Here is a 22,541-nt window from a genome sequence, read left to right on the forward strand (position 1 = left end):
AAAAAAAAACGAAATATAATGAATTATTTAATTTGAACAACAAAATGTTCTCAATTTAACCCTCAGAGTATTTTCTGTTAATGACATTACAATTTACTCTTCATTAATTTTTTTGTTCCATATCAATTTAAAAGTCATGATTGTGTTGCCAATTACAATTGAAACCATCATATAGATTAAAGGTGTGATCCTACGATTTGCACATTGTTAGATGACATTTAGATGTGGCCCATCCTAAACTTATCGTATTTGTGTTATGTAAAATAACAATGATATCATGTCGTGTTTTAACATATTTGTGTTATGTTCTAAACATAAATATTGTCTCTTACAAAAATACATAAATAAATAAATACGGTTTTGTGTCTAAAGATATTAGCACAAACTGAAATTGTGTGTAAATACATAATTATAAATACGGATTATTGTGTCTAAATACATAATTATAAAATTGAATCAACCACTTTACAACGATACAAATTGTTCTTGGTAGGCAAAATAGAATTAACAAAACGCCACAGGCAATGAGTGATCTTGGGCGGCAATTCCACAAGGAATTTAGACCTCCATCTCCAGCACTTCCAACTTGCAAAACTGCTTTTCTTCTCAATCCAACTTATTATATTGTCAAATCTTCATATCTGGATATGAGGAGAACTAAAAGCTTGCTGCTATAAGTTGACATCCCAACTGACCTAAAGATATAAGATGCAGGTTTCTTTCCCCTAGTTCTGGATATGGATTGCTTGGAGGTTGTATCATTGATCCATGGTGATGGTATATGCTTTGCTACTGATGGGGTTTTGATTGATGGGGTTAAAAGGCTCTTGGCGGAGTTTTCTTGCGTACTGAGGTTTGAGGACCATCTTGTCCTGAGGTTTTAGGTGGCCAAATAAAAATTTGGGAACTCATTCAATAAAGAGAAGAAACCATCAAAGCAGCTAAGATGAAGAAAGAGGGATTGGCTTTACTGCACTTTGGATTCGACGAAATGCAGTCTTTACTCTTTCCTTGAGACCTTCATTTTCACTCTCAACATCACCACTCTGTTTATCAAGCTGTGCCACATTCCCATCAACACTAATTACTAGCTTCCCATTTTCTCCGGGCTTTACATCCCCAAAGAGTGATACAAGAAGTGCATGAATGACCTTTTCCGTCTTCTTCCCATTTTCTTCCTCAGTTTTTATGTTCTCTGATTCAACAACTACCTTAGGGACTTCTCGGTTGATATTCAAAATGAGAGCCACAATGGAGTCCGACACCATGTCACTTATAGGATCTGACGCCCAATGCAGTGAAATGTGTTTATCCGTATCCTGCTTCAGAGTCACCCGATCATGCACTCGCAGTGCTGGCACTCCAGACTCCTCATCCACTGAAGACTCTACACTCTCATATATTTGCTTAAGCCGATGCTTTATCACACTGAAGCCACTAGCATATGGGATGGTAATCCGTTGAGTGACATTTGCCGTGGACAGCTGTGAGAAGACATGAAGGTCGTCAGAAGCCATTATTTGATGACTGAATCCCTTTTTAACCAGTAAACTGCTGACATTGTCACCAACTTCTGGGGTTTTCTCAGCAAGCCTTCCAATAGCTTTTGCCATTTTCTGCAAGTTAAACAACATTTCAACAGACTGACAATTCTTTGGGGTCAGGATTTTGGTGTTACGGTCAGCAAATTGGGTCATGAGCTTCTGTTTAAGCCTTCCCATCTCATTAGCTTCTCCATGAACAAGGATTATGTTAGGAGGCCTCAGCTCTTCCAAAAATGCAGTTGTCTGAACAGAGTCTGCATGAGCAGAGAATGAAATGTAATGGACCTGCATGTTGAGAGGAGCAGTGAGTCCATTCATATGGGTTACCTCTTTCGGTTCATTGATGATTGTTTTAGCTAGTGTCCCCTCAACCACATAACCCGGAATAACACAAGCATTTTTCTTATCAGAGCACCACTTATCAAATAGCTGCCTTGACAGCCCGCTCTGGAGGCCACCAGGGCTTGCCATCACCACCGATGGGCCTACATCTTTTAAATTCTCAATACTCTTTAGGGGTGATATGTACTTGAAGATGAAGGGATTTGACTTTGCATTGCGGATCCTGTCGTTCATGGAAAGGGTGTATGTCTCATAAACAGACAAACATCTTTTTGCCAGTGGGGAAGCATAATATATAGGAATATTTTGGAGCTCAGGATGGTTTGACCAATACTCATCAAGGATCAGAAGAAGTTCTTGGGCACGGCCAAGTGCATATGCAGGAATTAAGACACGACCCCCTTGAGAGATGGTTGAGTGGATAACATCAGTGAACCGCTTCTCTCGGATGTGCCGAGGTTGATGGTGTTGGACACCATATGTGGATTCAATAATGCATATATCAGGGGAGAACTGTGGGGTCTCAGCAGCACAGAGATGCCGGTCTTCTTCACGTGAATAATCTCCAGTGTACAGGACTCTAACACCGGCAATATCAACCATAAACATAGCAGCACCAAGGACATGACCGGCAGTGTAGCACCAAAATCGAATGCCCTCAACCTCTACTGTTTGATGGAAATCAATAACCTGCAGTGACCATGCAGTCAGACAACAATTAGAGAAAATCTTTCATGTCTCGCTGGGTTTAAAGGATCCAACTGGGAATTTTGGTGGAGAGAAAACATACATCCCATATTAAACAGAGCAACAAACATTTCTAGTGATGGAAAATTTTGGTTGGTTCAAAGATGCATCATGGAAAACAGCATAAATCAACATTAATATTAATCTGTGATAGGTTGGTTCAGTTGGGAACAAAAAAGGTGGGAATAAAACATTCGTCATGGAAAAAAACAAACCTCAATTTTATCCATTGAGGCATTTATGTCCTGCTCATCGAACAACATATCTTCAACTGAAACTTTGCTCACTTTTACATAATCTGTCAAAAGCAACTTGTAGATAGCCTTTGTTGCGTAAGTCATAAAGACTCGACCTTTGAATGTAGTCTATCGAAAGTTATAGAGATATTAGTTCTCTGGAAACAAAAAAATACAAAGAAATTATACAATAATTCAATCAGAAAGTGAAAACCTTCTTGAGAAAGTAAGGTAGAGATGCAGCATGATCCAAGTGAAAGCTGCAAGCATAATGTATGACCGAATATTAGTACACTTGAATGAAGAGTAATAAAATTATATGAGGTAACCGAAGTTTTTTATACAAATTAATAGGAATTAATCAGAACATTGCAGCACTTTTGCATAAGAATTTGGCAGCAAAAGGTGAAAGACATATCCGCAACTATGTTGCCAAAAAAAAGTCAGAAGTATAGAATGCAATGATTGATCATGAAAATACATTGTGCTCACAGATCCTTACCGACAGCCTTGTAATTGTGTATGGTGCATGAATTCTCACACATGACACAAAATTTCTATGAAATTGGTCAAGAAGAGCATAGTACAACTGGTCCTAAAAAGAGAGAACCACTTTTATTTTCCTCTTTTGTTTTCCTGATTATTGTGTTTGGGCAGCTTTTGTTACGTTATAGATTATTTTGTTTTGGTTTTATGTCTACTGTAGGAATGTAGGATGAAGATTATAGCTCTTGTGGGATGTCGGTCCACTTTGATTGCATTCCTCATTTACTATAACTATAATTGTTATGTTTCCTTTTAAGAAAATGGAAAAGACCGCCCAGGGGAGAGGGGGGGGGGGGGGGGGGGGGGGGGGTTATGGAATAAATGCAAAGATCATACTCTGTCGATCAAGAAATAGCTGTAGAATACTTGATGTCATTCAAGATTAACCAAAACCACCCCTTTGGAAAAGAAGGGAACCTCCCTTCGTATCAAAACCCAATTTATGCATCCCTTCGTATCAAAACCCAATTTATGCATCCAGTGGTAAACTCAGGAAACTTCCAAACAAAAGACACCACTAATATGGCCAGAGAACTTAAGATGAAATGTGTAATGAGAAGGAATTCTAAATGATTGAATCAGATACTCACTCAAATGAAACATACAACACAAGGAATCTAATTTCTTGAGCTAAGATGGCTTATCAATAGTATTTTAAAAAAACTGATTCCACAAGAAGAAATTCCATGCCACATAAAATATGGGAGCTATGAGCCTCTAGGGTTTAGGACAAAGAAATAAAGAATCCAAGCTCTCCTGGTTTACTGGTAGAGTCTTGTCAAGAGTTCCATACATAAAATTGGGGAGCTACCAGCATAAATCCTAATGAAAGTTGCAAGATCAAGCTGCCAGTAGCACACTTGCAGACATAGTAAGTAGCTAAAGAGTCATTTAATCTGACGTCAAATAATTCAAATTAATTACTTTTCTATGAGTTCCTCGACAAACAACCCTTACCTTAACTCTTCCACCCCTAATTGGAGGGATTTGCTGCAATTAAAAACTATGCAATATAAATATCCTCTTTAAAGCGCTAGAAGTAGTTAGCAAACAAAAGGCTAAGGATATTGAGATGCTTCTCTGAAGAATTCATGATATATGATTTGAATTTCTTATGCAATAATAAACTTATAAAAGTAATCATATTTTAAAGAGCTCACCTATATAAAATTCTTATGTAATAATAAATATGCCTTAACAAATCTTATTAACAACACATCCCTCTTGTACCATATCCAACCTTTCCAGGATCTCTCATTCTGCACACACAATCATATTAATATCCGACATCCATACCTAGTCTTGACAGACTAGAATGTGCCTATAAGTAGCTTCTGTATATCAATGTACCTTAAATTAACTCTTTCATTTCAATGGAAAACAAGTTTGAACAATTATTTTACCGAGCTATGAAGCTTTATTTGAAGATTATGTGATGCAATCTGGCCCCAAGTGATTCCCAAGGAATTTAAATGCGATACATAACAATTGTCTTTTTTTTTCCTTCCTCTTCCTTGATTTACATTCCCACATTAGTGTGATTGCATTAAATACCAAACAGAACTTTGACCAAGTCTGAGTTTCGTGCAAACAAAAAATAACAAAACCTTTCCGGTTTCCACCTATTTCTAAACCTTGAAGCCATAATAATCCATTCTACCTTTGGAAAATCAAAACCACAATTGATTCCCATGATTGGTCATTAATTCAACTCCAGACATAACTTTTTACCACTACAAAAACCATCGCTGGAGTCTTTCTTGGCACTAGCTATGGAATTCATTCTACATCATTTGGTGTAAAAGTCCTTTGTTGTAAATATGTTATGGTATTGGAGATTTGTGTAAATTTAGCATTAGATGTACTTGTCCTACATTAGACAAAATCTTTTCAATTGATAAGAAAATCAAGGGAACAAGCACAAGGAGTTAAGGGGAAAAAAAAAAGGAAAGGTTTATATTTTAAAAGGCCAGCTCTTAGTTAGAGAAAGATTTTGATCTCATGAAAGGAGATTTCCTACAAGAATTCATCTCTTTTAACTCAAAAAAAGAAAGACAAAGAGAAAGAAAGGTAAAGTAAGTTTAACTCAACCAGAGGAAACATGTAACGGATTAGCTCATTGTATGCAATCAATTAAAATAAGAATCTTCTTGACCTAATGTGTCATGTGACTTATGTCTGATATAATATGGCAAAAGCTTTTCAATAAAGCTCCAGATTTTGTTTATCAATTCACAAACTGACACCTAAAATACTACATCTGCAGGAGGACATTATAGTATTTGAGTTATGAGTCATGCAATCAATAAAATAAATAGAAAATGAAAAATACATACTGCGTTATGAGAAGGACATCAACTGCAGAAGGATCAATCTCATCAAAGTATGGCAAGGCAGCCATGCCGGAGTAAGCAGGTTGAATTCCACAATCAAACTATCATTCATGGTTAGATGACCCACAACCACAGAGGCAAGGAAGAAGAGAAAATTAAAGTCAGGAAAAGTGAAGAGCAATAATTCCAGATCCAACATTTAAAAAATAACAAAGCATTGTCTGTTAATGGCGTACCAACACAGTTTTCCCCTTGTAGGTCATGTGCACACAAGACCGGCCGACTTCGTTACCTGCCCCTAAAGGAGTTACAATAAGTTTATCATCTTCTCTTGCTGCAGACGCATCACGCCGCTTAAGGGGTGGCGGTTGTCCCATTGAAGCCATCTTTCAATCAAACTGAAAGATAAATGCACCAAAAGACTTCAAATTCCAAACTAGAATAATAATCTACACTCATTCATATATATGCTGCAGTACCCAATTCCTTTTTAGACTCATAACTGAAACCCATAAGACAAAAACGTAGACGAATTGAAATTTTGCATGAAACAAAGTTTAACAGTTCTTGCTTCTGTGGACATTTGAATAAACAGATAAATGAAAAGACAACTGGACCCTAACACAGCACTTAACTCAATGGAAGACCGAAAAAATACATAAATACATAAAACCCAAAACACAGAATGTTCCATTGCTTACCTTAGTCTTCGTCAATATTCTCAGAAACCAAAAATAATAAGGAAGAAAGGAAAATGAAAGAGAAAGAAAGAGAAAAAAGGGTGTGAAATCTTGTAACGGGTTAAGGTCAGAGGCTTACAGCGGGATTGCTTATTATTGTATTCAAATAAGGCAGAGAGGAAAACGAGAGAGAGGTCAGTGCTGTGAAGGATTCTCAGAATGCAGAGAGAGAATGAGAGAGGTTAAACCCTAATTGCACCAGACTGCAGTGCTGAACTCGTTGTGGTCTGAACTCAAAGCTGATTTTTGTTTTTCCCCTCTTTAAGCAAAAAACCCCAAAATACAAAAAAAAAGGGAAATAAAAAAAATCGACCACAGTGGGAGTCGAACCCACGACCTTCTGATCCGAAGTCAGACGCGCTATCCACTGCGCTATGCGGTCAGATTTTAAATTATTACCTTTCAAAGTTATATAATGTGCTATTAAGCTTTACATGCTTTATCAATTACTATTAGTCAAGGCGAATCCGTGATATTCTGTTTTTGACACAAATTTTCAATAGAACTCATTCCATATAGGATTTCAATGATCTGAATCGTCTATTTTTTAGGTCTCCATTAAAATATCATTCTTGCAAAAAATTAGGTAAATCAGAAATCTTTTACCTACAAAAATTAAATAATCAACAAAATAAATACTTGAAATGTTAACCATTTAATCTTATATGGTAAATGATTTCCAATTTACTTAATTTTTTGAAAGGATAATTTCTTAATGGAGATCTAAAAAATAGACGGTTTGAATTGTTGAAATCCTATATAGAATAGGCCCTATTGAAAACTTATGTCAAAACTTGTGTAAAAAATATGATGTTATAGATCATTCTTCTTGTTTTTTCAGTGTCTGGCATTATTCTTACTAATGTCAGTATACTTCAATGTGCAATGTACTTTTCTCAACCGGTAGTTGGGACTGGGATTTGGGAAGCTCCAGTTTTAATGAACTTCTGTGCAATTCAAATGTGCGCTCATTCCCAGGTCAAAGTTGTTTCCTTACAAATTGGACCAAAGTTCAATCTAGCAATTTGTTTCCAAGAGCATATTAGGAGACAAAACCACACTTTTTTTTCCTAAGAAAATCCACCTTCAATCCTTTTAATTGAAATGTACAACTGCTACATATCAATGCAGCACAATTCTTGTAGCAATTCATGCAATAATCTTGGCCTTTGCCTTTGAAGTAAATACATCCACCATAAACTTTGGAATCCGTTTCTAGAACAATTAGGACTGGCATGGTTCGGTAGGAAATACCATTCGGGGACAAGGCAACTTCGTATCACTCAAAGCCCAAAGGCATTGCTTCTACTTCCATTGATTACAAATGAAAAACCGTTTATTTGCTGGAGTCATTATATGAGTCCTGAGATATGAACATTTACATTACAATTAACAAGAATTGCTGAATACGCTGCCTTGGCATTTGAATAAAGGCATGCTCAGTTGGACAGTTCAGAAGTTGTATGGAAACAACCTCTCCCTGTGAAAGCTAACCACACTGTACATCACAATGCTAGACTGCAAGATCTGGGTCACAATTTGTATCGAATTAACAAATTGTTGGAGTTTCCAAAGTGATGCATTCTCAAAGAGACGGATATTCTTCTCGCTAATCAACGATTATTATAACCTTTTGTACAAGCTTTCCAAACAGTAGTCATGTGCATTTGAATTTGTTGGAACTCAGATATTGGTACCCTGATTTCCAAGTTTTAATTAACCAGTTATGTTGTTAGAGCATCAGGAAGACTGGTGGGTGCTCCAAGAATTTTACCACCAACATCAGGAAATGACTCAAATCCGGGCAATGAACTGACTTGTCCATCTCTGCCAATTTTAACTGGGTACTGCATCAAGTGGCCCTTCATCTCCCTGTGCTCTTCAGCCACAAATGCTTTCCAGTTATGTTTGGCGATCTCATTAACACGCTTACAGCATTCAAGGCTCTGAGGTTCACGAAAAGTTTCCTCAACTCCACCAAGGTGCTCAGCCCACAGAGACATCCGATACCCATATACCTGCATCCAACCAAAGTTTCCATCAATAAATATGGAAAGGAAAGCATGCATTGATTCAAAACTAGTTTTGAAATTATCGACATTGTTTTGAACTCTTTAGTTGTCTTTGCAGCTCAAATTGTTGCTTTTAGGTTTAGAAGAGTTTCTTTTCAGTTACTTGAACAGCTACTAATGCCTGCTGGCTGCTGTTGAGTCACTTATGAAACTATAAAAAGAAATTATGATGATGAAAACAGTGTTGTTGGCACTAAACTTAGATTTTTTTTTATTCATATTTCATGTCCTCAGAGTCCCTCTCAATTATCTCAGTGCTTGGAGCGCCATCCACCTATCATTGCATAATATTTTCATTAATCGGGTGTCAAGTTCTGCTCAAGAACTTCAACGTTTTTATTAACACGTTGACTTTTTACAGATCACACAGCAATTTCATCGATATAAATGACTGTATCACATGATAGATATTTTGTTTTGTAATATTTTATCCATCTATTTTATTTAAAACAAATATAAATGAATTTGGATAAAAATAAATACAGTAAATTGATTATTTTCAATCAACAATTCTTTGTGCAAGACATCCATTTTTTAATTAAAGAACGAACGCTTATATTTTATGGCTTTTTTTTCTCCCACCTTTTGATCTTATTCTTGGCAGGGTGCCAGGGTTTAATACTTTAACATATAAATGTCAATTAGACCTGTTCCTCAATTTTAACTCTCATGGTTTTGGCTCTCGTTCCTTGGTTAGATTTTAGGTTTTAAACGGGATATTCTATACCCTAAAATACAGAACCCTATATGGCTATACCCTAAATGTTGAACCCTGTCAAGAATGGAATAAAAATGGCAAAAAATCATAAAAAGACCCCCGTCGGTTCTTTGGTTAAAGAACCAACGTCCTGCACTGAGAATTTTTTCTATTTTCAGAAATTATACATTATGGAAATCTGATGAGTAATTAGAGTTGGAGAGTTGATATGGCCAAAAAAAAAAAAGAGTTGGTGAGTTGATGAAGGGTTTCAAACCTGGCCATGTGGATGAAGACTCTTTCCAGCTGCCCATGAATGATGTGGTTGGTAAGCACCCATAGCAATTTCTGTGTCCCTTGAACCATCCATGGATCTTTGGTTAATGTTTGCAGATCCCATTATTACAAACTCATCATCAACTATCATCCCTTTGGCATGAACATAAATCATAAACCGGCGGTACTTTTGAGTTAATGCCTGTTAACAAGAATTAAAAAAAAAAAAAAAATTGCACATTAAGTGGCTTTTTGTTTATTGCTAGTCATTGGAAACTGACAAACTGTGGATGCATTTGGGGTGTAGTAAATTTACTAGAATGGAAAAAGGAGCATACCAGTCCACGATTATCGGTTGGAATTGTTTTGGATGAACTTTTTGGAGATGGAGCTTCACGCTTACCAAGGCAGTAAAAGTTCAGATAATCCCGTGGATGATACTGGTCAGATAGGCCTGCATCTTCAAGGGCATTTGTAACAAGCTGGTACATCATAGCCATTGTCTGTCCCTGTGGTAATATAGATCGAAAACTAAATTTAGAATCAGAGATATGTGCTTAGCATGATGGCCTGTTATCTAAAAGACTTCACCACCAGAAAATGATGCAGATGCAGAGGTTCTATGAACTTAAATCAGCTCAAGACCATGATTGGAAAGATAAAGTGAAAATAACAAAAAGTTCACGATTCACCCTAAATCTGATAGCTCAATAAAAGCCATAACATCTTGTTTGGCCCTCACCCAAAACTAATTGGCGACAAGTGAAGAGGCCTGTGATATTATAAATTGTAACTCAAGGCTTTACATTCTTGTGTGGTTGATGCCATGTAAAGGTTGGAGCATCCAACCCAAAACCTATTGACAATGAGTGAAAAGGCCCAAGACATTATTCATTGGAAGACAAGGCCTCACATTCCCGATGTGGGATATTCTCTCAACACACTTCCTCACCTGTGGTGTGACTTAAGCCAAACACGTGGACACGTGTGGCCGTTGGGCCTAACACATGGATTGCTTGCTTTGATGCCATGTAGAAATTTAAGAATCCAACCCAAAACTACTTGGTGACAGGTTGAGAGGCCCATGGTATTATAAATTGTAACGCAAGGTTTTGCATTGCCGATGTGGGATATCTCTCAAAAATTATAAATAACAAGATCATACCAAGATCAATCACAAAGAAAGGTAAAGTAACTGTTAGCGCATGTACAGCTGTAGTTGACTTATTTGTATTAGGAAAGTTTGTTAGTAGTTAATTAGATTTCCTGTAATTACTACGAAATTAGTACTTTCCTTTTTTGTGTATTTTGTACAGTATTAAATCCGCCTAAGGAGAAGAATAAAATGCACTCTGAATTTTACCCAATATTGCTACACAGTAACAACCAAGTCCAAACAATCATTACATTCAAATTTAGCCACACACGAGAAAGTATGCAGAGAAATATTTTGAATATACTTGGAAGGTCAAGAAAAAAGAGAGTTCCATATATTGTTGCAAATGACAGAATGGTCTAACCTGCCAGTATAAAATTTCCTGAACAGCCGAGGTAGTTGGGGTACCCTCTGGCCACATGGGTATTACTACATACACAGAGAAACGCTCATTTGCTTTGATTTTGTTGACAATTTTTAGGGCCAATTCCATAGGGACCAAGTTATCTGCACCTGTTATAGAACTGAGATCTCAAACATATGTCCTAAAAATGTGGTGGTGATATTGCAAAATATGTAAGGAGAAAGCAAAATTGTATGTTCAAAGGCCATTAAGTGCAAACAAAAGATGCTAAGGATATTTGGATTTAGCATCTTCAACATCAGAAAGAATTTGGGTTTTAGCATATTCAGATATTAGCAAGAATGTTTTAAGAACATTCAAAGTCTTATTTCTATATACCGAAGAACCAGAAGGAAATAAAATAGAAACAAAGAGAAAAAAAAAATGACCTAAGAAGTGACATGCAGCTGACATCAGCTTCTTTGATTGTTAAGAAATCAAAATTCAAACTGTAAGGCAATATTTCGTAATTGGCAATTTCATAGCCCAAAACTTGTGTATGTAAGGTGTCAAGTCAAGTCTAGTTGAGTATTAGTTGTGAGGATTTATTGAAGAACATCTACGTAAGCTCATGTCTAGCCTATGGGCATAATTCCAAGGTAACGTACTAAGTTCATAATCTCAAATATAAAGTAAGACTTTGAGACCTAGCTTCATCCACTCTTAGGTGGTTAGGCACTTTCATACACTTTGCATGCATGTTTTATAATCTGGTTTTATGTTGTTAAGGTTGTCTTTCTGTTTGGTTTAGAATACAAAGTGAATTTGGGTTGAAAACTGCTCAAAATAAATATGCAGAATCAGCAAAACTCGCTCAAGAAATTTTTGTATTAGATAGGCTGCAAGTAAAGCTTTTAATCATAGCTTGTATGGTTATGTCCAAAAAAATTAGATAACATGGTCTGTCTAGTTGATAAGTATAGTTATGTTGTTTCTTTTCACAACCAAACCATTTGAACAAAGAACCAATATACTAATAAGATTCAGATTAGGAATACAATCTCCAACTAAACGTGAGTAGTTAACACAAATACTTTGACAATACTGTAGATATAAATATATACATATATATATAATGAAAAGTAGAAGGGAAAACTGAGTATTGTAAAGGGAAATTTTTAGCAACAGGGAATCCTACTTGTATGTCAGTCGCAATTCAGGATACGACCTTCAAGGTGACTCAAACTAGGACTTAAGCTTCACTTTCGACTCAAATAAGGATGGACCATCACTTCAGTTAAAACGTCTGACATTTTTTAAGGGTAAAATTGTCATTTCAATTATCATTATAAAATTAAACACTAAAAAGAAAAAAAAAAAAAGGAGGAGGATGTAGAACTCCTCCCCCAAACCCGACTCTCCCACCCCCCCCCCCCCACGCACTGGCGACCTTTCCCCTCTTCTCTCTCTCTCTCTCTCTCTCTCTCTCTCTCTCTCTCTCTTCACCCATATCGGAGGCCAGCGAAGCTGCCGGCACCCCTTGGGTCTGGTGGCGTCGCGCCCAGTAGAAAGAGAGTGAAAGAGAGAGAGAAAGAGAAAAGGAGAGAAATAGAGAGAAAGAGAAAAGGAGAGAAATAGAGAGAGAGGGGGGGAAGAGGGATCGCCAGCGCGGGGTGGGGGGGGGGGGGGGGTCGCCGGCCAGAGTGGGGCAGTGAGGTGGAGTGGGAGGGGGTGGGGAGGGTCGGGTGTGGGGGAGGGTTCTGCATCCTCCTCTGTTTTTTGTTTTATGTCTATTTTTTATAGTGAGGAAATGACAATTTTTGACGGAAATTGTAATGGATTTGACGGCCTATCCTTATTTGAGTCAAAAGTGAAGCTTAAATCCTAGTTTCAGTCACTTTGAAGGTCGTATCCTAAATTGCAACTGTCATATAAGTTGGAGTCCTGTTGCTAAAAATTTCCCTATTGTAAATAGCGTGAATATCGGTTGCAAATTGCAATATCTAATTTTGAGTGAATTGAAAAAGATAAAACACTGAACAACTAGTATAGTTAACAGTTGAAGATATAATCATTACAAGAAAAATTCTCTTATAACTATAAGCATGGGAAAAGTGAGCAACACATGAGCATAGAGATTTGAGTCATTGTATTGCCAGGCATCTATTTTAGTTAATTTAAAATCTTGCAATCCTGTGGCTCAAATCTCAATGCTCATGTATGCTCACTTTTCTCATGCATAAGAGAAATTCTCATCATGGAAACATTGGAAACTAAGCTGTAACTTACCTGCATTTTTGTATGATGGCCAATAATATGAAGATCCAACAAAATACTGGTTCTCTATGTATATAAAGTGTTGTGCTGATCTGATTGCTTTAATATATGCAACATGGATGCTCTTATCTATTTTCAAGTTCTTTCCACAAATAAGATTCTGCAAGGAGAGAATTGTTAAAAAGTTTTTTGGTCTGATGAATTAGAAGAATAGAGTTACAAACATAAATTTGTTTAGCATGGTCTAACACAGAAGTCAACCTGTCAGTTTACAATTAACTAACAAAAACCTGGTAGGAACTAACTAATCAAGTAGATAGTTAGCTCGATGATGAATACATAGGAAACTTCAGTTCTAACCTGAGCCTCGGCATCCTGGACACCCTTTGGAAATCCCTTCACAGATCCTGAATCAATGGACCTGAATACCTATCAAACAAGAGTCAAAACTGACACGACCTGTGTAAAATTTTCACTGAATAGAGTTATACCATTAAGCTATAATCTCATTGAAACTGTTTCTTGCCTACCTGAACATGCCAGTTCTCACGATCTTCTTCTTTGCTAACACGTAGATTTGGATCACCATCTCTATCAGAAGAAGATGGACTGAGTATCCATGAAATGCGGTCCAGCCTTATCAAGGCATCATCATGCCTATTAGAGACCTTTTTTATTTTGAAGTCATGCTTTTTTGCTTTTCTCCACCTTTGTTCAAAGTTTGTCAATATATCATATGCAGCAGGACCCTCAAGTTTACAGTGTAAATCATGCCAAGGTTGCCTTGGGCCATGGGTGTTTGGCTGTACATGTTTATTTGAAATTGTGAGTCTATTTTTTATTGTTTTGTTTCACGAAAATGAAGACAGCATCAGTAGGAGACAGATATGTGAGAACCTTAAGAGATAGACAACTAAAGAGATGCAAATTGCACACAGCATCAGTAGTAGCAGACAGATATGTGATTTATACATTTAAACGTGGCTATCACTTCATAATATACAAGAACAAATAAGAATAAAAGTTACTGTAAAGAATAATTGAATAGCAGAACCCAAGCCTTAAATGGACAGGCCAAATACTAATTCTTGGAAATGTGGGATTAGCAGCCATCTAGCACCACTGCTGTCAAGCTATTCTAGTGTCTTGTCATCCAGACAAAAGTTCCCCCACAAATTTGAAGTGCAAATAAAGTGATATTATCAAACAGCAAATGTAAAATAAACAAATCATGGAAATCATAATCTATTAGAGAGTTTACTTTGAAATATTATTGAAAAGGTATATGATCTAATCATACAAGTAATTCATCATTCTAAATGCTGTATGAGTACACCAGTCATTACTTCAGAATTCAGATGCAATTATGCTATAGTATTTTACTTGGATAGCCATTTTTCTTCCTTTCTTTTCTTTTCTTTTCTTTTTCCCATTCTTAAGCTCCTCCTCTTCCTTCAAATTTCTGATTCCAATATATACCTCTCAGTGCATATCAGATTGAGTTTACACAGTAAATTGTTATTAGTGCGATTGAATCTTGGCAAGTGCAGCCTGAAATCTGATCAATTTAATTGTCATCATCAGGTCTAAAAGATCCATCTCCTTCTTCTATATATTTCATCCCTTTCAAACCTTTGTATTGTTTCTCATAATTCAGGGCATTTTCTTAGCATGTTCTTCATTTACTTTTGCAATGACCTAAGGATGCACTATTGCAGCAGTCTGACTCTATCTATGATAGCAGAGCAAGAAAGGGAACAAGGAGATAAAAAATAACATGGGTAGTAACGATATTATCATCAAAGATGTAAACTATGGCTTCGGATAGGACTTGGTAGCAGAGGAAGAATTCATTTGAGGATTATAAGTGGTTTGGAAAAGGACTAATGCAGGCAATTCCAATTTTGATTGGGATAAAAGCTTCAATTGAGTTTAATTTTGGTCTACCACTAAATTATTTAGGTTCAGGGTTTCTATATACGATAACCAAATTGGTGACATAAATAAAAAAAGGATGTCAAACATGCCTCAAAATTTTAAATAAAAAAAAATTACAAAATTTTAGACATAAATTTGTCAAGTTAACATATCAACACTTTATAATGTTGCGAAATTGTAACAAAAGGAAATAGGGGAAAGCATTCTTTTCACTTTGGTGTACGTCTAAACAATAGTATAACAAAGTATTTTTTTATGGGAAAGGATAAAAACATACTTAGAGAAACTAAAAAGAGGCACACAAAAGGAAAATAGGGAAACATATTCACTTCAGTGTACGTCCAAACATTAGTACAACAAAGTGTTTTGTTTTCTATTCTTTTTGATGGAGAAGGATCAAAAGTAATTTAGAGAAACTAGAAAAAGGTAAACAAAACACATATTTCTCATGTATTGTAAAGTTGAAAAGAAAAAAAAAAAAAAAAAAAGGAAACTTCCTTAGTAAATATCTTACCAAGAATTAAGATCAAGAATGCAGAGAGAGATTTATACAGGTACTATAATCACTTACAGGAAATGTAGGATTATGAATATCATTTTCAAAGATTTTGTCAATATCCTTAAAGAGCCTATGCTCGGGAGTGTCATATCTGCCGTCACACAAATCCAGACCACCAATGAAAGCAGTTATTTTTCGGTTATTCCCTGAAGCTGTGTCAAGAAGCACACACTTCTGATGATGTGTAAAAAGGGTTCCCACAACCTGGACTAGAAGAATCCATTAAAATCAGTGATTGAATTAAAAGGATACTATGTGATAAGTATCATTCCAATAACAACATGGGTTTAGATCTAAAACACAGAAGTTCCACACCTGCTGCTTGAAAATACTAAGCTTATTGCTTGCATAACGAGGAGAAAGCACGCAGTGGACACTGGAATGTTTGAAAAACTTTTTGGTTTCCTCATCATGGGTCTGCATAACACCTTCCTGCATTCAAGCTATATGAATAAATGGACCCCAAAATTAAAATTAGTAATGCATGCAGCATTCTGCCAAACTTTATGATAACAAGGTATATATAAATCATTATGCATTCACATGCTAGAGATGATCAAGTTGCATCATGGAATTTCTTGATGAAAAATGGTAATTGATAACCTTCTAATTAGCTTTAGAATCCTATCTCATGTGCCCTATTTAAAAAATGAAGTAAATGTCAAAGCAGCTGTGTTAATTAGATAACCACACTTTCCTTTCAAACTCTTAAGACACCCCTATTTATACAAAAAGTAAAAAGTAGCAGGTTTCTTACAGAATCAACACAATACATAAATTGCTTTATACTAAAAGATAGAAGAATTCCATCAAGCAGCTTGTGAAAGCTTTTGGTGTATTCATTACTGTAATAATTTGAAATCCAAAGAGACCCTTGGTATTGTGGAAAGAGTGAATTCTTTTCAGTTTTAAAAAAAGATTTATAAAAATTGTCAAAATGTGATAATATTTGCAACTTTCAGGTGTCATGGAATTACTGTTTTCAACATGAATTTGTCGTGTGAAGTTTTATCATCCCAAATCAGCATAACAACGCGAATCCCTTCTTGTGACTTGTATTTCAACAACTCCCCAAGGGCCAGCTCTCCTCCAGAAGGTAGTGGCTTTGTTGGCTCCCTTACAAGCTTAACACGGTGGTATACAGACCACCCTATAATATATATAAGGTGCTTCGCTTCCAAAATGGCCTGGCATATTTCTTCCCAGCACTTTCTTTGCTGAAAAATTGTTCCACCATCTAGTACAATTTCAGGTAGCATACCATCAGGTATATGAGCATCTTGATATAAAGTTACACTCCCTCCTTTGCGAAGAGGAAAATATGTATTAGGAACTCCTGTATATTCCGGCCCAGCACCAACACCATGCTTATATAAAGGATTATCTCTGGCTGGCTTAAACTGAATAGAAACATGCAATTCAGGATAAGGTTTCAAACAGCTCCCATGATGGCCAGTGATGGGAAACCAATCATTGATTGCACTTCCTGAAATGATTTTATCAACAGATATCTCCACTACTCCAATAAGTTCAGCTCCAAGAACATCATTATCCTTAACATGAAACTCCACCTTCGCAACAGGGTGAGCAACAGGTACACAGAAATGCTCTTCCCACGAAGGATTTTCACAGTTTGAAATTATTCTAGTTTGAGCTACAGTAGCCCCTGCTAGGCACACAGACACATAAGGGTCACTTGTAATCGATGAATGTCTGCGTGAAGACACTTTAGTCTGTCTATTCCCAAAGGGAGAAGAGCAAGGTCCAAACATGGTGAAACACCGTCTCATTCTTTCTGAAGCTAAATCCATATTTGGAAGAGATTTCGCTTCTAAAATCCACAAATCCAGTTCACCATGCAAGATAACATGTTCTTTAGAACCTTCATTTTCTGGACTTCCCTGGAAATCACTAGGGCGATCATGACCCATTTTGACAGGTGTACTTGAAAACACAGTATGATTTTGTTATTTGCTATGAAGCAAAAGACAATTATAGATTCATCTCACAATTGCTAACTATAGGCCCATGATATCATCAATCAAAATCTAGCATCATAGTACGGATAACTACTTGTAATAGAGACCTCTCCTCCCCTGATGTATAAGAGAGTTGTTAGTCAATCAAGTGCGACGCATATCTGGTCTGAACGCACATGAACCTCAATAAAACTCATATATGAGAAATACATTACTTCATCATCATAATCAAGCAGTACGGTAAACTTGAAGCATGACTTGCTCTATGTATCCATTTGACATCATTACTTGGAGGAAACAGGTTTGACTCAACTGATTTAAGAATGTTCCATGCTGAAATATCAGAAATGGATAATTAAATTAGAGCAGACACAAAACATTTCCTCAGCATATGCATACACATATGAACGGTTTGAAAACTACAAATGAATGAATGTATAACAGACATCACATCTGCAACAGATGTTACCTGACTAATTTCCATCAATGACCAGAAGCAAGCAGGACATCTAAAATTTGAAAAATTCAAGCTTTCCCGAAAATCATATAAGACATTTTTTTTTTTTAATCAATAAACAAAATCTTTCCAAGTCCTCATGTAGTTGGTTAGTATACTGAAAAATGAGCTACTTTCTGAATAATAAACATAGAAATGGAAAAATGCCAGCAAGACAACACCACCCCTCTAAGAAATGGAAAATGGGTCAAACCTTGCAGCATGTATGAAGGTAAATATGATCCATTCTGCCAATGCAATGCGGTTAAAGAAAAGCTTATATACAAAAGAAAGTAAAAGTCTACATTTTTAATGGAATGATTTTTGCCCATGGTGCCTTTCTTTGTGGCAAGAAAATAAAATTTTGAAATCCTTTGAATGACAGAATTTATACTTTTTTTTTCTTTTAAAATTTCCTTTAATTCCATAAATTAATCTGAAATGAAGAATGAAACACTAATCATTTAATAGTGATGATAGGAGTAACAATCTCTGGAAAAAAATTAAAAATAAGAAATCTATTCAATTATGACCAGTCCGACTCCTCAAATGCTCAAAAACACAAAAAAAAAAAAATAAATAAATACAAGCCATCAGAACATTGAGAGAAAGATGAGCCATTTAAAGATGACAAATTCATCAGGTAATTCATCGAACATTAACTACAAGAACAACAAAGCCAAGCTTTAAAATTTTTCACAAGCAGAAAAACAGAACAGGCAGAAAATAACCCAGAAAACATATTCAATTATAAGCTTAATGTTGATTATTAGAATAAAAAATTAAACAGAATTGGTATCGTATACTCATCAGCAAGATGAGGAATCAAGTTTAATCTCACCTGAGGAAAAGAAGCATTTCTTTTTCTCTTTTTGGTTTGGAACATGAGATAAACAACAGAAGGGAATTGGGCAACACCACCAGGACGAAACACAGAGAGAGAGAGAGAGAGAGAGAGAGAGAGAGAGAGAGAGAGAGAGAGAGAGACTGAAGCGACATTGGCGGGAAATATATGGAAAAGAATGGAAGCCATAGCTCCTCGTCTGCCTGTTTCCCACACAAAACGATCAACGATTCAACGCAGAAATAGAAAAACAACAGTCAAAATTCCACTTACATTTCAAATTAACACCCTTTGCCAATCGGGAATAAAAATCCGCTTTTTATAATAGACTAAATCAAAGAAAAGAATAATGAAAATTAAGTAGCCGTTGGATCATCCAAGGATGATAGAGTTATTAGGGTCATTGAATTTTTAATGGGCTTGCTAATCTATGAGCATCTCCGATCCTCTTTCTATATTTTTCTTATATTTGAGTATTAGGTCTGGAAACAAAAATCATAAGGATGAATGCTAATTTGGTCCCCAACCTATTATAGTTGTATTATTTTGATACTCAAATTTTTAATTTGAAAAATTTATGACATATTTAGTATTCTATTCAAAAATCAATTTTTGTTTTTAAACAATAAAATATGTTTTAGTTAAGAAAACATGTTTGGTAGACCATTTTTAAAAACAAATTTTAGAAAAAAAAATTCAAAAACTTCTTTTTAAAAATGATAAAACATCGTTTTTCTCTTCTTCTTTTTTTTCACACTTCCTTATCCCTTAACTACCATTATTTTTAAAATTTAAAAATTGTTTTCAAATTTTCATACCAAACAAGTTTTCAAATTTTAAAAATTAATTTTGAAAACTCACATTTAAAAAAAAATCTTAAATTTTGAAAAAAAAAATTGAGTGGAATACCAAACGGACCCTTAGTCCCTAGACTTTTTTAATTTTGCTAATTGAAGTTATTCAGTCAATTTAGATTGTAATTAAATGAACAAGTCTAGAGCTTAAACACGCGTGAAGTTATGATATAGTTTAGAATGACCATTTTGCTCTAAAAAATGAGGGCACGTGATTGACACATGATTTTATACAAACGGAGCTTTGGACAGAAAATATATAAATTGACTAAACAACTTCAATTGACAAAATTGAAAAATTATGGGGACTAAATTTTTTAAATTAGAAATCTTGGGACAAAATTGATAATTGATAATTGATATAGAATATTACTATAGTAATCTTGTTTTGTAAATAATCTGGAAGAATATGTTGGGCCTGTAACGGTTCTTAGTCCACAATAACATAGCACGAACAATTGGTTTCTTTTGTATTTTAGTGAAGCTTGATAGGGTTAGTTGGACAATGAGTTAGCACCAACCTACAAGCATTTTTTAATATAAATTTGGTTATGCTAAATTGCTAACTGCGCTTTTCATTTTTGGTCTATTTGTGATGAAAAATATATTATTAAGGTCCATCATGGTCGATCTGATTTTGTCTATTTGTTTTTCGTCTATTATGTACTATCCTGCGGGTATTTTCAAAAGCACATTAAGTTTTTCGTCTATTATGTACTATCATGCGGGTATTTTCAAAAGCACATTAAGGTTATTCACAGTAGTGAGAGAGAGAGAGAGAGAGAGAGAGAGAGAGAGAGAGTAAGAATGGCCTGAAAAGTGATTTTCTGTCCTGAGAGTGAGAGTGATATGTGTTGAAACTGCAGTGGTGCTGAGAGTGATAGCTGAAAGTAAGGCAGTTGCACCTAATTAAATTAAATCTAATTTAAATTAAGTGATAGTTAAGTTGTAATTTATACCTTAAATATTTATAAAAATTATATCATTAGTTTTATTTTAAAGAAATCTTTAATATAAGATCAATTTTGACTATATATGGATTTATAATTTTATTACCTAAATTATAAATTGTATATTTTTTAGTCTTTCAAGTTGTTTGGTATTTTTTTAATGTTTGAAATGCATAAAAATGGTAAAAACAACACAATTCATTGTATTTTATAATACGAACGACGACAAATATATAAAGGAAATCACACTAAAACAACTAAAGACTAGAACGAGTACAGAATATTAACAACAATAACACCCAACAACAAATAAACGATGATGAAACGACAAACACAATCTTCATTGGTTCCCACGAGTGGCCTCGGGCTAATCACGGGAGTTCACGTAAACATTCTTATATCCTCCCCAACATGAGATATCTGGTTTAGCCTTACAATTGGGACATGGTTGAATGGCCTTCCCGCAAATGCATGGAATCAGACCTGGGTCTTTGGGTATTGGGAGTTTAAGGTCCCGCTTGATACAATAGTGGCATAGTAGTCTTTTTCCTTCAGCATCGCACATATAGTATTGCGTTATTGGTTGGTTTTTAAACCATGTTGTACAAACTTCACAATCTGGATTATAATCGTTGAGACCGTTACACTTACACCTCGGGTCACTCATCGGGTCATCAGCGGATTGCCTGGAGCTCTGATCGAGGGCTTGCCTGGAAGAGGAAACCATTTTCTAACGATAGTGATGTTGGGATACTGGCCTAGTAATTAAACCTTGGTATTTATAGGGAAAAAAAACATGGTTTGCCCATTGGATACCTTGATGGATTTATAGATACTCGAATCTCGCATGTGAATGAGCAGTGATATTTCAATGGGATGAAGTCAGTGTATGGTCTTGTCATTGGCTTGGTTGTGTCATGTCAAGTCAAATATTTGATTATAATACCTTTATTGCATTTCACCAACATAAAACAAGAAAATTAAATACAACACAATTTATTTCATTTCACGATATGATACAAAACGACAAACACAAACAAGCACACAAAGGTGCTATACTAGAAACTCGATATTAAAACAAAATACAACACACATAAACGACAAACACAATTGACACACATAAAACGTCGACGTTCAACGTTGGCGTCGTGCGTGGGCGCGACTTCCTTGGCGCATCCAAAGGTGCTTTACTAGATCCTGCTTTAGTCGATTGTGGAGTGTCCTTGACCTAATCAACCTCATCCGAAAAATCCTATCCACTACACGACGTGGACGATAACATTCACCTCCGCCCCCTGGTGAAGTGTCATATCGTGCCACAACTCGGGCAGCTCTTTCCTCAACGTGGTTGACATCATCATACGATTCATCATTTTCGTTTTCTGACCACTCGTGTTCAATGATCATATTGTGCATAATTATACACGTCTTCATAATATAACCGAGATCATTGAGGCTCCATCCTTTGGCGGGTTTTTTAAGAATCTCTAGCTCATCTCACCCTCAAAATCCCGAAAGCCCTCTTAACATCTTTCTTGTAGGACTCTTGATACTTTGCAAATAGTTTATTAACATCTCCTACCAGATTCGATATTGTTTCGATCAACGTGAC

The 22,541-nt window shown here is 35.7% G+C and overlaps 2 protein-coding genes and 1 non-coding gene across 4 annotated transcripts; all 3 read right to left on the reverse strand.

Moving 5' to 3' along the window:
- Window positions 1–380: 380 nt before the first annotated feature.
- On the reverse strand, window positions 381–6,709 carry LOC147279864 (cleavage and polyadenylation specificity factor subunit 3-I-like). Of its 2 annotated transcripts, none has more exons than XM_086251761.1 (6): window positions 6,450–6,709; window positions 5,985–6,146; window positions 5,752–5,849; window positions 3,084–3,129; window positions 2,849–2,998; window positions 381–2,576 (listed from the first exon to the last, which is right to left on the reverse strand). In XM_086251761.1, exons 2-6 carry the CDS (start codon window positions 6,132–6,134, stop codon window positions 942–944), a joined length of 2,079 nt encoding a protein of 692 aa, XP_086107887.1. In that variant the 5' UTR covers window positions 6,135–6,146; window positions 6,450–6,709; the 3' UTR covers window positions 381–941. The 2 variants fall into 2 exon arrangements, with proteins under 2 accessions (XP_086107887.1, XP_086107888.1); XM_086251762.1 differs by having other exon boundaries at window positions 6,568–6,708.
- Window positions 6,710–6,797: 88 nt separating this feature from the next.
- TRNAR-UCG (transfer RNA arginine (anticodon UCG)) lies at window positions 6,798–6,870 on the reverse strand. The gene has a single exon. It is a non-coding gene; the product is annotated as a tRNA-Arg (tRNA).
- Window positions 6,871–7,802: 932 nt separating this feature from the next.
- On the reverse strand, window positions 7,803–17,787 carry LOC147279866 (phospholipase D delta-like). The gene is made up of 10 exons (XM_086249991.1): window positions 16,784–17,787; window positions 16,122–16,238; window positions 15,819–16,010; window positions 13,840–14,112; window positions 13,670–13,738; window positions 13,322–13,469; window positions 11,054–11,202; window positions 9,872–10,042; window positions 9,535–9,735; window positions 7,803–8,506 (listed from the first exon to the last, which is right to left on the reverse strand). Exons 1-10 carry the CDS (start codon window positions 17,735–17,737, stop codon window positions 8,213–8,215), a joined length of 2,568 nt encoding a protein of 855 aa, XP_086106117.1. The 5' UTR covers window positions 17,738–17,787; the 3' UTR covers window positions 7,803–8,212.
- Between the last annotated feature and the right edge of the window lie 4,754 nt (window positions 17,788–22,541).

Source organism: Dryas octopetala, chromosome 7 (genome assembly GCF_963921425.1).
Source record: "Dryas octopetala chromosome 7, drDryOcto1.1, whole genome shotgun sequence".
Lineage (NCBI taxonomy): Eukaryota > Viridiplantae > Streptophyta > Magnoliopsida > Rosales > Rosaceae > Dryas > Dryas octopetala.

Bases quoted from the DNA above. Each gene is read 5' to 3' on its own strand.
- LOC147279864 (XM_086251761.1), bottom strand. From the start codon at position 6,134: ATGGCTTCAATGGGACAACCGCCACCCCTTAAGCGGCGTGATGCGTCT. The intron at 2,999-3,083 runs GTTTTCACTTTC...AACTTTCGATAG, and splicing joins TACCTTACTTTCTCAAGAAG to ACTACATTCAAAGGTCGAGT. The intron at 2,577-2,848 runs GTTTGTTTTTTT...TGGTCACTGCAG, and splicing joins CCTCAATGGATAAAATTGAG to GTTATTGATTTCCATCAAAC.
- LOC147279866 (XM_086249991.1), bottom strand. From the start codon at position 17,737: ATGGGTCATGATCGCCCTAGTGATTTCCAGGGAAGTCCAGAAAATGAA. The intron at 16,011-16,121 runs GTGTGGAACTTC...CTTCTAGTCCAG, and splicing joins TTAGTATTTTCAAGCAGCAG to GTTGTGGGAACCCTTTTTAC. The intron at 13,739-13,839 runs GTAGGCAAGAAA...CTTGTTTGATAG, and splicing joins GTGAGAACTGGCATGTTCAG to GTATTCAGGTCCATTGATTC.